General features: G+C 52.6%; 6 protein-coding genes across 6 annotated transcripts; 2 read left to right on the forward strand and 4 right to left on the reverse strand.

Annotated features, from left to right (window-relative positions):
• Positions 1-217: 217 nt before the first annotated feature.
• ASPZODRAFT_20320 (hypothetical protein) lies at positions 218-2,074 on the reverse strand (the record flags this gene model as incomplete). The annotated part of the gene is made up of 7 exons (XM_022727570.1): positions 218-812; positions 888-1,260; positions 1,317-1,397; positions 1,453-1,489; positions 1,539-1,720; positions 1,767-1,902; positions 1,961-2,074. The coding sequence occupies 7 exons, from the start codon at positions 2,072-2,074 to the stop codon at positions 218-220; spliced, it is 1,518 nt and encodes a 505-aa protein (XP_022577059.1).
• Positions 2,075-2,900: 826 nt separating this feature from the next.
• On the reverse strand, positions 2,901-3,580 carry ASPZODRAFT_104949 (hypothetical protein; the record flags this gene model as incomplete). The annotated part of the gene is made up of 2 exons (XM_022720873.1): positions 2,901-3,189; positions 3,258-3,580. The coding sequence occupies 2 exons, from the start codon at positions 3,578-3,580 to the stop codon at positions 2,901-2,903; spliced, it is 612 nt and encodes a 203-aa protein (XP_022577060.1).
• Positions 3,581-4,350: 770 nt separating this feature from the next.
• ASPZODRAFT_76619 (hypothetical protein) lies at positions 4,351-5,791 on the forward strand (the record flags this gene model as incomplete). The annotated part of the gene is made up of 2 exons (XM_022730109.1): positions 4,351-4,916; positions 4,981-5,791. 2 exons carry the CDS (start codon positions 4,351-4,353, stop codon positions 5,789-5,791), a joined length of 1,377 nt encoding a protein of 458 aa, XP_022577061.1.
• Positions 5,792-5,872: 81 nt separating this feature from the next.
• On the reverse strand, positions 5,873-10,129 carry ASPZODRAFT_20323 (hypothetical protein; the record flags this gene model as incomplete). Its single annotated transcript, XM_022727571.1, has 3 exons — positions 5,873-8,033; positions 8,092-9,775; positions 9,826-10,129. The coding sequence occupies 3 exons, from the start codon at positions 10,127-10,129 to the stop codon at positions 5,873-5,875; spliced, it is 4,149 nt and encodes a 1,382-aa protein (XP_022577062.1).
• A 255-nt stretch (positions 10,130-10,384) lies between these two features.
• ASPZODRAFT_147193 (hypothetical protein) lies at positions 10,385-13,380 on the forward strand (the record flags this gene model as incomplete). The annotated part of the gene is made up of 3 exons (XM_022725241.1): positions 10,385-10,729; positions 10,792-11,375; positions 11,439-13,380. The coding sequence occupies 3 exons, from the start codon at positions 10,385-10,387 to the stop codon at positions 13,378-13,380; spliced, it is 2,871 nt and encodes a 956-aa protein (XP_022577063.1).
• A 203-nt stretch (positions 13,381-13,583) lies between these two features.
• ASPZODRAFT_76627 (hypothetical protein) lies at positions 13,584-14,045 on the reverse strand (the record flags this gene model as incomplete). Its single annotated transcript, XM_022730111.1, has 1 exon — positions 13,584-14,045. The coding sequence occupies one exon, from the start codon at positions 14,043-14,045 to the stop codon at positions 13,584-13,586; it is 462 nt and encodes a 153-aa protein (XP_022577064.1).
• Positions 14,046-15,345: the final 1,300 nt, after the last annotated feature.

Genomic DNA, 15,345 nt, shown 5'->3' on the forward strand with positions numbered 1-15,345 from the left:
TTTGCACCGCGATAAGCATCCAACTGCAGCTTTTGCTTGCTCGCTCAAGTTCAATGCCTTGTTCAAGTCGGGAGTGAAAATTTGGCAGCCGTCGCGCATCGTCACTTTGGCTGGCAGTGGAGCGGCATGCGTGGTAGATGGCCGCGAAGGCTGCCCCTTTCTCTTTTCTTCTTCTTGTTCTTTCCTAGAGATAGAAACAAGAGAGACTCCAGACTTTTCAAACGTCCAGAAATGACTGTCCATGCTCGCAGTCTTCCTCCGAGGATGCATCCTCTATACTATGCCTTCCTTCGGCCCGCTCCGAAATGGCGTCAAGACTACATGTGCCCAGGCCGAACAAGCTGTGCGGGAACCGCTGTGCTGAGGTTTGAAATTCTTGGAGTTCCATTTCGTGGTACTCCTGCTGTTGCTCTGCATCCATCTCAACGCTCGATCTCCGTTTTTGAAACGGAGAGTACGGACTCGGCGGGCGTGCACCGTCATATGTATTTCTCCCGGTTGTCGAAACCGTGGCTGCTTTGTTCGAGGAATACGTAGTCGCAGTGGTAGTCGTGGTGGTAATCATGGTAGTCTTTTTCACGTACGGGTCCAGACTAAAGTCCTGTCCCGTCCGATTCGTTGCTGTTCTTGTTGTAACCTCATTCTTGACTCGACTCACGAGCGAACGCACGGCCGGGGCCGCGGCGCAGACGTGCACGGCCGTCATCTCTGCGCACGTCCACACATACACGGGGACGTTGTTGTATGTGGGGTCGTTGAATGTTGCGATGTGGGAGAGGGTTGGAATCCGGGCGGAGGCGATAGCAATGACACTATTGAGTCAGTACTGTACTGAACTGATTGGACTCGCGGCTTAGAGATGCAGTATTTCACATGGGTGCTCTTACAGCAATCCGGCACCGAACAATGCGTACAGAGCCGCTTTCTTTCGTCCGGTGACGCGCAAGGTGTGCAAGACAGGCAAGGGGAGGATGAGAATGACTACTTCGGTTGCGATGTTGACTGCTGCATTGGCGTAGGCAATGTTGGAAATGTTGAGGCAGTGCGCGCGCGCGTAGTCGAGCGTCCACGGGGTGTCGATCGGGTCGCACTGCCAGACAGTCATTGCCAGGAGGGTCAGGACGGAGATGGCTAGGGCCGTCATGGAGATGTAGACAGCCAGACGGAACCTGGCGTCTGGGAAGACGCGCAAATAAAGGCATAGGATGGAAAGCTTGACGAAGAAGATACCAAGACCCCAGAAGATCTGGCAGAGATAGACTGACTGGTCAGTGACACGACTTTTACACCTTATAGAACTGTTGAGCGGTACTCACACCAGAACAGCAAGTCCGATGCTTGGGAGACAGAAGTGAAATCGATGTCGTAGAGATGATATCCGAAGCCATGACTAGCACCTACATGGTCAGGAATGGAAGCATAGAAGACAAGCACACAGCACAGGCGACTAACAGAGGCAGGCAAATACTGTAAGAGGAATGACGAAGGCCTGGTATTTGAATCAGAGATGATCAATTGCTATCAAGATAGGAGCATACTGCGGCAACGATGTGGAACCAGTCATCCCACCATAGACGGCCTATCGTCCAGAGTCTCGACAGCAGACGGAGGGAGAGCATGAAAAACGTGACAGTAGGCGTCAGGATAGCAAAGACCTCGATTACCGCGTGGCGGTTATTATGAGGCAAGTCGCATTGGATTGCATCGATTTGCACAAGTTCTAAGGATCAGATTACTTTCTTTCTTCGAATCAGAGGCTAACCTACTTAGTGATTCGGCGATGGTACATTCTTCGAGCATACATTCTGTTGCCAGCCGCGTGAGGTTTTTACTTGCACATTGGCAGGCTATATCGGTCAGCTCGCAATCTGCCTCCGGTACAGTTTTCACCAGACAAGTCAGCTGCGAAGGTTAGTCAGTGATGGGGCTCTCACTCCCAGTAAGGATTGATTCGACTCACGGCGCATGGCGATAGTTCCGAAAGAAGATTTGGATTTGCACGAACGGTCAAGGCATGCAGAAAGACGGTAAAGAGTACTTGGATGCAGAAGAAAGACTGCCAGCGAAGCTTCATCTTGACTACAGGGTGCCTCACGACTCAAGATCCGAGTCTCGTCTGCTTTTGGTCCGGTTGACTAGCTGTTAGATATATGTTGTACATCGCTTAAACTTGACAGCTTGTCGTCACTTGCTGACAAAAGTCCACTTGTCATGGAGTTCTTCCCCCGCAAAATCCTTCTGCAAGTGACGCTGGCATGGATATGCGCACAAATCACGGCCGACATGCGATCACCCGGGATTTGGTCTAGACGCAGCGTTCATGTGAAAAGCAGCAACAGCCCCTGCTTGTCCGAACACGTCCTATAAGGTCTCCGAGGTTGGTTTGTCTCGAATAGAGAGGAGAGCAGCCAGCCATGACTAGCGGTGATGGTCTCCCAGGCCAATTCGGTATCTACTCCGTCCAAAGCACCCCGGGAACCTCTTTCACCATGTTCTTCGTCGGGTAGTTTGACCTCTCCATGTTCTAGCCAGGCGGAGGGGCAGGATTTAGTAGCCGCGGATATTGCGTCGATCGGACAAGGGTTTGGCCGTTCTGGCATGTGGTCGACGGGGATCTAATCACTTTGAAACAGTCAGCCAGTATAACTAGTCCTAATAGAGTGACAGACCCGAAACTGTTGTCAAAGGCAATCGCCGTGGATGAGGCCTACAGACGACACAAGCAGGGGATGACGAAGAGGAGACGAGGAAGTGAAGTTGATTTGGAATTCTTGACGGAAGGTCCAAGCCTAGTGAAATCACGTGTACTTCTTTCACGTGTCTGACACGTGACCATCCCAATCGGGAAGGCAGAAGACACGACTTCTCTCTCTCTTCTATTGACCTCACCAACCTCCATACTAATCCTTTGCCTGCGAGTAACTCTGCATCAAGCACCAGTACCCCGGCACGTACTTCCGCCACAGCTCGCCAAACCCCTGCACGTCTCGTCTCCAGTCGCGCTGCAGCTCCGACGAGATGGCTGCCCAGTTGAGCAGTTGAACGCCATGCTGCTGTAGCCGTTTGTGGGCAGCCTCGCGCGTGTGCTCTGCAAACGTACCAGATGCGTCGGTCGCCACGAAGACCTCGTACCCTTTTTCCACCAGGCTGAGGGCAGGGAATGTTGCGCACACTTCGGTCAATACGCCACTGACCCGTTATCAACACACACACACACAGAGAGATAGGAAGACAGAGGGAGATTTTTATTTTCCTACCTGATGACGACCTGCTTCCGACCAGTCGCTTCCACAGCCTTGACAAAATCAGGATTGTCCATGGCGTTGATCTCGCCCGGTCGACGAATAACAGGCGCTTTGGGCAATCGGTCAGGAATCTCCTGCACGAGGGGACCATTGGGACCTGACTCAAAGGAGGAAGTCAAGACAGTAGGGATGTCAAAGTATCTCGCCGTGTCGACCAGGGCGAGTACGTTGTTGCGGAACTCGTCGGGCCCAAAGTCGCGGACCAGCTGGATCAGGCCGGCCTGGTGGTCGATGAAGAGAAAGACGCAGCGGTCTTTGTCGAGGCGGTTGTACATTTTGTCGAGTAGATTGGTGGATAACAATATATTATTTAATTGATAGTTTCTATGAGATGGTGTTTCAGAATAGGTGGGAAACAAACCACTCTTATACTATGCCTGACATCACTAGTGCTTCATCATGACTATACTAGATAACTTGTGGAAATAAAAGTATATAGAATGATTTCTGTATTTCTTTGATTTCATTCCAGTGAATATATTTAAGTGTATATCAAGTCTATATTGAGTATATAAACGGTTTATATTAAGTGTATATCGAGTGTATAAACAGTGTATACTAAAATGATATATTATCGCTAGGATCTTCACCATCCGCATACTCGGCAACCAACACAGACTATTTATACTCATCTCATACAGGAATGAAACACCCAATTACACCTATCCATAGCTATAAACATACCAGCATGGAATATACCCTGTCGATCCACCGGGATGATCTCCTGAAACTCCGGTGGAGAGAATTGGCCGATCGTCAAACATCGTCTGGCGGGGTCCAACACGCCATCAGAAATAGATTCCCCCGCCGGAATCTCCCCTGCTTCCTGCTGTTGTTTGCTATTATTCTCTCGGGAAAACCATCGTATATTCAACACTCTTTTTTTCGAAGGATCTCCCCACATTCGTGCTCCCCGCATTCTCGGTCCGCAGGCGGGTTCCTGAATAAGAGCGGAGGAAGGAAGCGGGTATATATAGATCGATATCGTCTCACTGAAGAAAATCACTCCGGTCAACCAGCCATCAATCGATCATTCTCACCCATCATGCACTGGAAGTATTCGCTCCTCGGACTGGCGCAGGCCGCAGCTGTCGTCCTGGCCGTGGATTCGGCCGTCGTCGATCTGTCGCTGTCCAAGGGGAGCCCCCAACACCTGGCATCCGGATTCATCTATGGCATCCCAGACACGTACAACCAGGTCCAGAGTCATTGGTACACGGACATGGGATTCCGGTACAACCGCGCAGGAGGGGCGCAGCTGGAAGCCCCCTGCCGTGGCTGGATCTGGGGGTACGACGAGTACCTGTGCCGACTGCACTCGACGCTGTCCAACTACCGCACGACGCGAGAGTATGGAGGCAGCTTCATCATCCTCCCACACGATGTCTGGGGCACCGACCATGCCAACGACTCGACCGTATGGCCCGGCGACGACGGTGACTGGACCAACTACGACCTGTTTGTCACCACGCTCCTGGCCGACATGGCCGAGTACGATGCTCTTGACGCCCTCGTCTGGGATACGTGGAACGAGCCTGATGAGACGGTCTTCTGGGCGCGATCCGCGCAGCAATGGGTGGATCTCTTTGTCCGCACATCCAAGATCATCCGGTGAGACTGATAGATTGGAAGGAACATAAAAAAAAAAAGCTTTCAGTGTTAATCCTTGATGCAGTGATAACTCCAAGTATGACGGCGTTCAGATCACTGGGCCCTCGCTGGCCACGGCTCCCTCCGGCACAGATGACTTCTGGACACTGTGGCTGAGCCAGGTCGAGGGCAACGACACCGTCCCCGACCAGTACTCGTACCATCTGGAGGCGGATGTAGACTCGCCCGACGACGACCTGCAGATCACCAACGCGACGCTGACGGCCCTGCTGGCAGAGTACGGGTTGCCAGCACGCCAGGTGAACATCAACGAGTACGCGACGTTTCCGGAGCAGTTCCCTGCGCCTGCCGCATGGTGGATCTCACGGCTGGAGCGGTACGAGACGCTCGGCCTGCGAGGCAACTGGATGGACGGACTCACGCTGCACGACCTGTTCGCCAACCTGCTCACCAAGATCGATGACCCGTACAACTATACCGCGACGGACTATGCCGCGGCCCCGGAGTGGCAGGTCTACCGCTACTACAACACCAACATGACCGGCCACCGTGTCAACACCACGGGTACGGCCGACCGCCTGTTTGACGTCTATGCCACCGTCGACTCCGACAAGGTCCGCATCCTCTCCGGCACCCGCATCACAGAGGGCACCTGGGCCATCACCGTCAACGGCATGACTGCCGTCGGCCTGCCAGCTGAGGGGACCGTCGACATCCAGACCTGGGGGTTTGCTGGAACAGACCATTTCGCCGTCACTGGGGCTCCGTCCAACCGCGGCATCGTCGCCCACACGTATGCAAATGACACTCTGGTGTTTCCCATCTATCAGACGGATACCACCACGGCATGGGCTTTTGAATTCAGCAGGGGTTGAAGTTGTTGATGAGACTAGCCTTGTTTGAAATCGGCTTGAGATTGTCTGTAACCATGTATATGGTAGGAATATGACTTGTCACTACATGTAGTCTAGGCGAAAGGCCGATTTGGAAGCCCTCTCTTCCTCGCTGTTCGTTTCATCTGTCATAGACGGGTTTCGAGCTGCTTTCAAAGTTTTCATCTCTGTTTGGATCTTCAATAGCTCCGCTCGGCACTTTGAAGTGTCCCATTGCCTCGTTGGGTCAGATTGCTCAAGTTCACGCAGAATCTTCTTGTACACCCGTTCGGCGCTCTCGAGTTTCTCTTGCGCCTTGAACAATTTTGCCAGGCTGTTCTCAATATTCATGCGAAGCTTGTCGTGCGCCGGCGTGTAATACTTGTCAGTCCGCATCTGGTCCAGCGTCTCCTGGAAGATCCTCTCAGCCTCCGCAGTGTGGTTCAGTTTAATGATCGTTTTGGCGAGATTGGTTCTTGCCTGATATGTGTTCAGATGCTGGGGACCAAAGATCCTTTCGTATCCATCGGCCACCGTCTGGAACTGTCGCTGAGCCTGCTCCCAGTCTGCGTTGTTCCATGCAATGCATGCTAGATTGTTGATGCACGCGAGAGCCCCAGAGCAGTGAGGGTATCCAATCTGCTCGTATAGTCTCCGCATCACTTCAGCTTCTTCCTTCGCTTGCTCATACTCCATATCTTCAGAGAGTACTCGCATGATGTTACATCGTGTCGCCAGAGTGGAAGGATGTGATATACCGTAGAATTCTTCCTTTTCTTCCAGAGTCGATCGAAGTGTGGCTTCTGCCAGACCTAGGTCGCCGTCCTCCACGTAGAGCAGGCCCATGGCATCCTTGACTTTGAGAGCAAATTCTTGATCTGAAGTATTGATATTTACCCATCTCTCTGCTTCCTTTAGATGACCCTTTGGTTCATTGACTCTTCCCTGGCGCATGAGCATCAGGCTCACTTCAAGGTCGCGTTCCATCAACTCTCGTGGCGGAATCCTATCCGGCGTTAAATACGGACAAACTTCATTGAAGTACGCCATAGAACCCAAATAATCTCCTCGAATGCCTCTTATCTTTCCCAGGAGTAGCGCACATTCGTCTTGAGTCTGATGGGGCTTGGGACGGTCTCGGTACATCGCCCATTCCTCAAGCGCATCCTTTTCGGCTGCTATGAACAGCTCTTCTCCGTATTCATAATGTGATAGTTTGTGAAGGAGGGTTGTTGCAGTGATGAAGTCGCAGAGTCCACTATTCAATAAACGCCTGGCATGCGGGACAAGAGCTGCGCACTTTTTCCGAGTCTCGAACCCTGGCTTTGGAAACTCTCGAAGAACCGCCTTGGCCGCGAGAGCAACCAGGGGTTGAAATCGGTCTCTGAGTTTAATCCAAAAGTAAATTGCCCGCTGTACATGTGTGCGCAACGTGAGGGTACGATGGCTATAATCCACTGAAATAAGGTATAGTTCCTCCAACCTGCGGATAACACGCACGAGGTCTGTTGGTAAAAGTTGCAAGAGTGACCACGGAATATTCTTTGCGTCGAGAAATGCTGCGGGCTGAATTGCTGCAGCCAACTCCCGGTCAGTCTCAGATATTCTATCAAATAGTTCTTCCAGGCCTCCGCCGAACTCTTCCAATACAGAGCTGGGTGTTGAAGGACAGGTTTCCAGCTCATTCACGTATATCTCTAGAGGGAATGATGCCGATGCGTTGATGACTTCTGCCAGCCGGACAATGGCGAATGGACTTCCTCCCAAGAGATTGGCAAGTTTTTCCATATCCTTCGTCTCCCCTCTCGTCAAATGTTGTGATAGAAGCTCAGTGGCATCTCTGGAGCCCATAAGCTCGATATGAGTTATAGGGATGGAATCTAATCCTGGCATTCTGTGACTAGCTTTGTTGCAGGTTGTGATGACAATTGATTGGCCGTCTCGACGTAAACGAGCCAATACTAGTGGGACGACATCCGGAGGGCCAAAACTTTCAAGGGAGTGATCAAATCCATCGAGGACAAAAAGGGTGCCTTTTCTTGAATACTCCACCAGCCGCTGGGCTATTGCATTGATAATATAAACAGGGTCGAATTCCTTTTCGACGATGAGGTCTAGCAGTTTGGCTATGGAAAGGCAACTCTCAAGGAATGACGCCTGGTCAGAGCAGTTGATCCAAAAAATGTCCGAGTTGGGGTTTTCAGCCATTCGTAAGTAGCAGTATTGAGCTACGATCGCCGACTTCCTTTCAACGGCAAGCACTATCAGTTTCTTGAACAGAACTGAGAGGAGAAAACACGTACCCTGCACCCTGCAATCCTGACAATGTCAATGCACGACCCTGTCCTCCGTGTCCGTCCAGGGCTTCGCGGATTGATTGTAACTCAGCCTGTCGGCCAACAAAGCACCTGGGCTTAGCAATAGGAATTAGGAACAATGGAAAATGGGCTTTCCTCTCAGAAGAGTTGACTGCTGCATGATGGGCTATAAGAGCTCCTTGCTCGAGTGAAAAAGCAGTAAATCTTTGGATTATAGGGTCCTCTTCCCTTTCGTACGGCCTCTCAGGTAAAAAGGCCCAAGCACCGTCCGTGTCTTCATATTCGTGGGGGAATATTTCTTCCTTCAAAAGTCGCTCATTTTGCAAAAGTTCTTCGTGTACTGCTGCCTGGTGACCATTAAATATCAGCGACATGCTAGATAAATCGGAGTCCGCGACACTCCTTTCGTCCTCGTTGTCCCCTGGAATGATACCGCCGCGGGACGGATGGTTGCTGGCAGCTGACAGATCGTCGTTGATATCATCCCGATATGGCAGGGATAGGAAAAGAAGAGATTTCAAATGACCGGCAATATGTTTTGGCAGCAGGTCCGGCATCTTGCTTCGATTATCAGGGGTGATGCGTTCGATCTCTTCTGGGAGACAGTTGCAAAAAGGGCAGACAAAAGCCTCCCGTGGTACTGATAGCGTGCTGCGCCGGACGAGAGTCGACAATTGGGACGGTGTGAATCTCTCGGCGTGAATGAATTTCATATGGTGCCCAAAATCCTCCTTCCACCGGAACGCTTCCTGCGCTTCGCATGCAGGACAGTGCCATCGAGCAAGGTGCACATTCCACGCATGCTCCGATGGTCCATGCTGGGCCATATGCTGAGTCCAATCCTCAAACTTGACGAACTGAGTTGGTGTCGCCCGACATTTCTCCGAAATGCAGACGTACGGCTCGATATCGGCATCTACATGATGCCTCCACGAACGGTCGTTTTTCGCTTTTGCTGTGGGGAGAATCTCACAACAATATGGACAGACACATTCCTTTTGACCTTCTCTAATGGTTGGGGCTGGCGGATAATCCAGTTTTGTGTCACGAATGGACGTTCCTTTGCTGGCAATGGACGGAGGCGGATTTTGCAGCAGCCTGTAGAATTGCTTTGGATCCAGCGTCGATGCATTGGTCTGCGAAGGAGCAAATCTACTGGGTAGTGCCCTTGGTGTGTGCTGAAACCCTTGAGATGACAAGGACGGTTCAGGGTTCAAGGTAGACGGACTATCATGGCCCTCGGTTTCCCGGGTAGTGTGTGGAGTGGTCGGATTTTGAGCATTGGCTGTCGTATTTGGCGTTCTCGTTGTCTTTTGAAACGCAAGTTTCTTCTGATGCTTCGACTTGTATATAAACTGCTTGCGACGCATAGCGATTGAGCTGGCAAGCTGTTCACACAAGGGTCCGGCGGCCTCCTTGAACCGGTGCTTCAATATGGTCAAAGCGAATTGCTCAAAGTTCTCCTTGTCGTCTTCACTTGCAAAGGCTTTAGCGCGGAGACTTCTGCTCTGTGCCGAAGATTTCCGAATCACGACTGCCAGCGTGTGTAATCTGTCGATGCTTGCCCCTGATGCTTGTATCGCCTCTGACAGTGACTGTGACCAGTACTGTCCCTCTTCTGCCGCTTTTGTCGCAGCCACACTTCGAGCTTCAGCGCTGGCCACTGTAGCTTTACCGAAAAGTCAGCCAGGCAAGACAATTGAAGCAAGTTCTTCTCACCATGCTTGAGATTGCGGCGTAGCACCTCCAGAAGCTGTACGACCAGAGCCTTGATGTCTTGGCTGTGGCGAAGACGGTAATCTAGGGACGCTGTCTCTTGGGCTAGGGCACCGATATTGCTCGCCCAGATATTCAGACGTCCAAGCTCAGTTTCTACCAGCTCGAAGTCCTCCGTATCAGGCTGCAGTGTCGCCAGAACCTCCTCAAACAGCGAGATACACGCCGCCGTCATGTCATGGATGGCGACAGGGCTGGCAACCGACGTGCCGTCGCTTCCTGTGACTCCCATACCCTTAGTGCTCATCGTGTCGATGAGGAGTCAACATGTCCATCATACCTGTCGGACGCCATCTCGTCTGTTGGGGAGAAGAGCGAGGGCGAGATTTGACCAGAGCCAAGGCAAGGCTGCAGGGATTCCCCCGCCCTGGCACGTGGTCTGTGCTGTCAGGTGTCAGTGAAGTGTCAGCTCCCACCACTTTCTTTTTCCCTCCCTCGATCTTTTAGGCTGACCGTTGCCTGCGAGAGGACGGGCAGGGGATGGGACACGACTCTGGCCACGATGAAACTGGCTATCGAGGGCGCAGAGCAGTGGGAGCTGCTCCAGGCAGCCCATCACCTCTTCAGCCGCTCTTCCCCTCCCCGCAGCGACGATAAGCAACGGCCGGGCACTGGGAGAGAGAAAGTCCTCCAGGCCGAGAGAGAGACGAATCACCGAGATTTCTTCCAGATCGACGTTCGGATGATTCTCCTTGACGTTTATCCCGACTGTGAATTATCGGCCGTGGAATTCCGGCAATGTCTTGATGCGTTGAAGAGTCTTCTCGCAGCGTTTGAACAGTTGCTGGACGATAGCCTGCTGTGCTCCAATGAGAGCGAGAGTCCAGTTTTGTTGGCAGAGAATCTGGTACGTTTGATGAGGTTCGGCGAAGAGAAAGGTTCGGATGAAACTGACGGGTAGTGATCTAGGGTAAGGACTCGGAGAAGCCGCAGAAACAGAAAGGCTTCAGAAAGCTCTTTGGCCGTTCCCCACATTCTCGTGCAGAAAGAGAACCAAAGGGATCGTTACAAGACTATATGAGAAAGCCATCGCCACCGTTAGATCCTCAAGCCCCGGCTTCTCTCTATCCAAAACTGCAAATCGTGATGGAAAGGTGCCACAGCGGCAGTACGAAAGATCTGGATAGCCCAATACGAGCTCTGGAAGACAAGGACTATGTGGCAATTCTTCAGGAGATGGGTTCGTTTGTTCGGGTTGTTAGACAAGCGTACCGGTCGAAGGCGGAGCCGCGTATCACTATTGATGAACCAAAGCCGCAGCGTGTCGAGGATAAGATTCAACAAGACGACTGTTCAGATTCAGATATCCGTGAGCTTTTGCACAATCTACATTTGTCTCTGACAGGCTGTTTGGAGGGCTGCTGCTGGGATCATGTAGCAAGGCTATACCTACCTGTTCATCAAGCGACGGATCCCGAACTGGAGGTAGACATGTTCTTGTCGACATGTCAAGAGCCCTTGAAATGGCAAGAGGCCAAATGTTCCGTTCGAAGGTATGTAGCTGGGGGTTCTATCTCTATTGAATAGCAATGTCGGTTCTGACAGCTGTTGGTCAGCTCAGTTCAGATAGGAAAACGAGACTCCGAAGTTAGGAACCTTTGCGATACCATCACTCGCTCTCAGGGCAGGAGACAATTGTTACGTCTTCTGGCTGCTAGAGAGCAGCTGTGGGATCGTTCTCACCAGCGGGAAAGAAGGCCAAATCCGGAGTGGTCTCCCATCATCTCACTGCGTTTGTTGCTAGACAATGGCCACCTCTTCGTGAAGAAAACTAAAAAGGATCGCTCCAAGGTTACGCTCAAGGAGAAGAGAATCCTTGCCGTGATTCTTGCGCATACCATGTTACAGCTCTGTGATGGTCCATGGATCCAGGACGCCTGGGATGCGGGCATGATTTTCTTTCAGTGTGATCCTTCCATGGATCGCGTGCCGAATACACGGCAGCCATATATCACAAGCTCTCTAAAATCTCTTGAGAGGGCGCAAAAGATGGAACCTTTTGAAGATCGACTCCATAAATACCCTCTCATCTTGGACTTTGCGCGCCTCCTTCTTGAACTCCATCATGGAGAGACAATCGAGTCAACCGAGGAAGACTACGACGCGGTCACACAGGAGGAGACACCAGACACTCCATTCTTCATGTTGAGTCGCGTATTGGACGAGACCTCGGAGGACATGTACGACGACTATCGTGCGGCCATTGAGGCATGTCTCGACTGTGACAAGTTCCTGCCTCCTGAAACTCTGTCTTTTGATGATGTTGAATTCCGCAACTTGGTTTACAAACATGTTGTGTCCCCGTTGGAGGATGAACTCTTCAATGGGTTCAAGATCAAGATCCACGAGCTCGATTTTGCTACTCAGCGAGAGACAAATGCGCCCGCCCAACAGTCAACCGCTATCCACCTATCACCACCTACGGTAGCACAAGCAGGAAAGCACCAAGGAATGCAGCGGTCCCATTCAATTGCCGAGAGTTCCATTACCGAGTACACTACTTCATCAGCCGCGATATCGCATTCCTCGACCACATCTCAGACTAGTCTAACGACGCTTTCCCCCAGCATGGATCCCCGCGATGCGTACAAGGTTGCAATCATCTGCCCGATGGCTGTTGAAATGGCGCCCATTCTCGCCATGCTTGATCACCGACACACCAGTCCGTCGACCACGCATGAGAGGAGCACGTATATTTTCGGACAAATGAGTCATCACAATGTGGTCGTGGCCGTAATGCCGGAGACTGGAACCAACAGCGCCGCCTTTGTAGCGAATCAGCTGCAGAACGATTTCCCGTACCTCCGCTTCGGTTTGTTGGTGGGTATTGCAGGCGGGATTCCCTCTGCCGAGCCTGGAAAATTAGATATTCGCTTGGGAGACGTGGTGGTCAGCAAGCCGACAGATACCTTTGGCGGAGTGGTACAGTTTGACCGGGGGAAGGTGAACCCCAACAGCACCTTCGAGCGAACCGGGTCGCTGAACAAGCCGCCGCCGATTGTGCGGACAACGCTAGAGACACTAATCGCGCAGCACAGCGTGAACGGGAACCAGCTGGACTACCATCTGGGAGAGATGCTGCGCAAGCACCCGGAGATGCGAGACAGGAACTACGTCCACCAGGGCGAGGAGAAGGATGTACTCTTCCAGTCGACGTACCCGCACCAACACCACAGGGGACCGGACTGCCAACGGTGCCGAGCGGAGATGGTGGTGACGCGCCCGCCGCGCGGGTCCACGGCGCCGCAAATCCACTACGGGACGATCGGCTCGTCCAATATCTTGATCAAGGACGCCGTCACGCGCGACGAGCTGCGGCGCGAGCTGGGCGTTATCTGCGTCGAGATGGAAGCCGCCGGGCTGATGGACGTGCTGCCGTGTCTTGTTATCCGGGGAATCTGCGACTACGCCGATTCGCATAAACTGAAGACCTGGCAGCCGTACGCGGCGGCTACAGCTGCAGCGTTTGCCAAGGAATTCCTCTCTGTTGTTCCATAACCCATGTATATAGAAGGCAGCCTTACGGAGAAGGAGAGTATAAAACCTAAATTTAATACAATTCCCGTAATTATTGCTATGGAGATGTATCCTAAATGAAGCGCTTGTCATTAACAAAAACCGAAAGCCGTGTGGATGGACAGTCGTGTGCCAGCCCCCCATGCGCCTGCAGAGAGGGAAAAGATCGTCGAAAGTTAAAGTGATTAATGTTTCCAAACCATGCCCAAGCGCTGCAGGTACGAAAAGAGCGAGTTTTTAGGCACGTAGCCGGCGTATCTGGCTTGCCAGGCGGCGGCGAAGGAGCCCTCGATGGGACCGAGTTCGCCAAAGCCCAGGATCTCGATGACCCAGGGGGTGAGTAGGACGAGGACGCCGATCGCGAGAATGGCGCAATAGAGCGGATGATCGGCGGCGAAGTCGACGGCGGCGGCGGTCGCTTTCTCGAGCGCAGTGGCCACCGCGGGGCCGGCCTGGATACCCTTCTTGATGGCTTGTTCTAGTCCTGCGAAGATGGCCTTGGCGATATTCAGCGTCCAGCTGTAGGGGCGGACGATCTCGTCGAGTTCCTTGCGGGTGGTGATGGTGACGTGCTCCGCGTTGAACAGGGTGGTCAGCACGCGAGCCGCAACGTCGTTCTCCGAGCAGCGAGACGACGCCGATTCCATGTTGCTCGCCGGTGGTGTGGTGAGAGACTTGGTGATCCAAAAGTCCTCGTTGGTCGTCCCGGTGATGCACATCTGGATGCAGCTGAAGAGATCCATGTTTGGTGGTGGTTTTTGAAGGAACAACAATAGAACTATTTTTTTTTCAGTCAAAGGCAAAGAGGAGTAAGTTGTAGAAAAGAAAGAACGAGTGTGTGTGTGTGTGTGTGTGTGTGTGTGTGTGTTGTTTAGTCGAAGATGTGGATCCTGAGAACGATCGATGGCTGCTGCTCGCTGCTGTTGGAAATCCCCCGCTCGGTGCAAACAGACAACGATCATATACCAGTATCACGGCCCTCGCCGCTGCTGCCCACCACCACCCGGTCTTTCTCTCACTTTGCTGGAACACGTTGGGTGAGCTGGCCTACTGCAGACTGCCAAATCCATCCCGAGACTCCCTGTCCCCCCGGTACGGCAGGATGAGACAGATAGGTTCGGGGCCGAACTAAGAGCGATGGGCCATCTCATAGGCAGCTCATCTGCAGGTCGATTATCGCCATCGCCCTGTAATCAAAAGTGAGAGTATTTGTCCCAAGGCTGTATATAGTATTGGCCACGGCTATTATATCGTCACCCAATGGTTCCCGTTGAGCCGGGCGGCTTGTCCCGATCCTTCGCCAGCAACGAACATGCTTCTCTCACTCGGTCGATCTCCCCCCCACCCTTGTCGATCGGGAGGCAGAGAGGGGGGGGGAGGCGCTGATTATTCTCTGGGTTGGGGGTGGCCTGACGCTATGTAGTGTGTAGCACGTCTCACTGCAGTACCAACCGACACCAACCGACGGCGGGGGATGGACGGACATGACTCGAGGAAGAGGTGAGAGTTGTTGGGGAGTGACGGTCAACAGGCGGCGGTTGACAAGCGGAAGGGGGGAAATGTTGCTGCCTGTGATCTCTGGCATCCACACACGTGACCTCGTTTGGCTCGAGTCTCCCAGAAAGGGAAGGCGCCCCCTGAGAGGCCATCAGGACTTCCCGACTTCTCACAAAACCACCTTCTCTCACACAGCTAGACGAGCAGACTAGAACACGCCAGGAGCACCAGGGAAACCAGGGACTCGGAACTAACTTGCCTGTTTCCCCAAGGTGGTCTAGCGTTGGTGTCTCCATCGCGTCCCTCCGTTCGTCTGCTCACCTCTTCACCGACAGCGTCGCGCAATAGCCTCGAGACGGACCTTTTTTGGTCGATTGCAACTGTACAATGGGGATTAGGCCTGGCCAGTCTCTTCTCCTCGCCTCTATGTCGTTCTCTTCTGTTCTTATC

The sequence above is a fragment of the Penicilliopsis zonata genome (genome assembly GCF_001890105.1).
Source record: "Penicilliopsis zonata CBS 506.65 unplaced genomic scaffold ASPZOscaffold_27, whole genome shotgun sequence".
Lineage (NCBI taxonomy): Eukaryota > Fungi > Ascomycota > Eurotiomycetes > Eurotiales > Aspergillaceae > Penicilliopsis > Penicilliopsis zonata.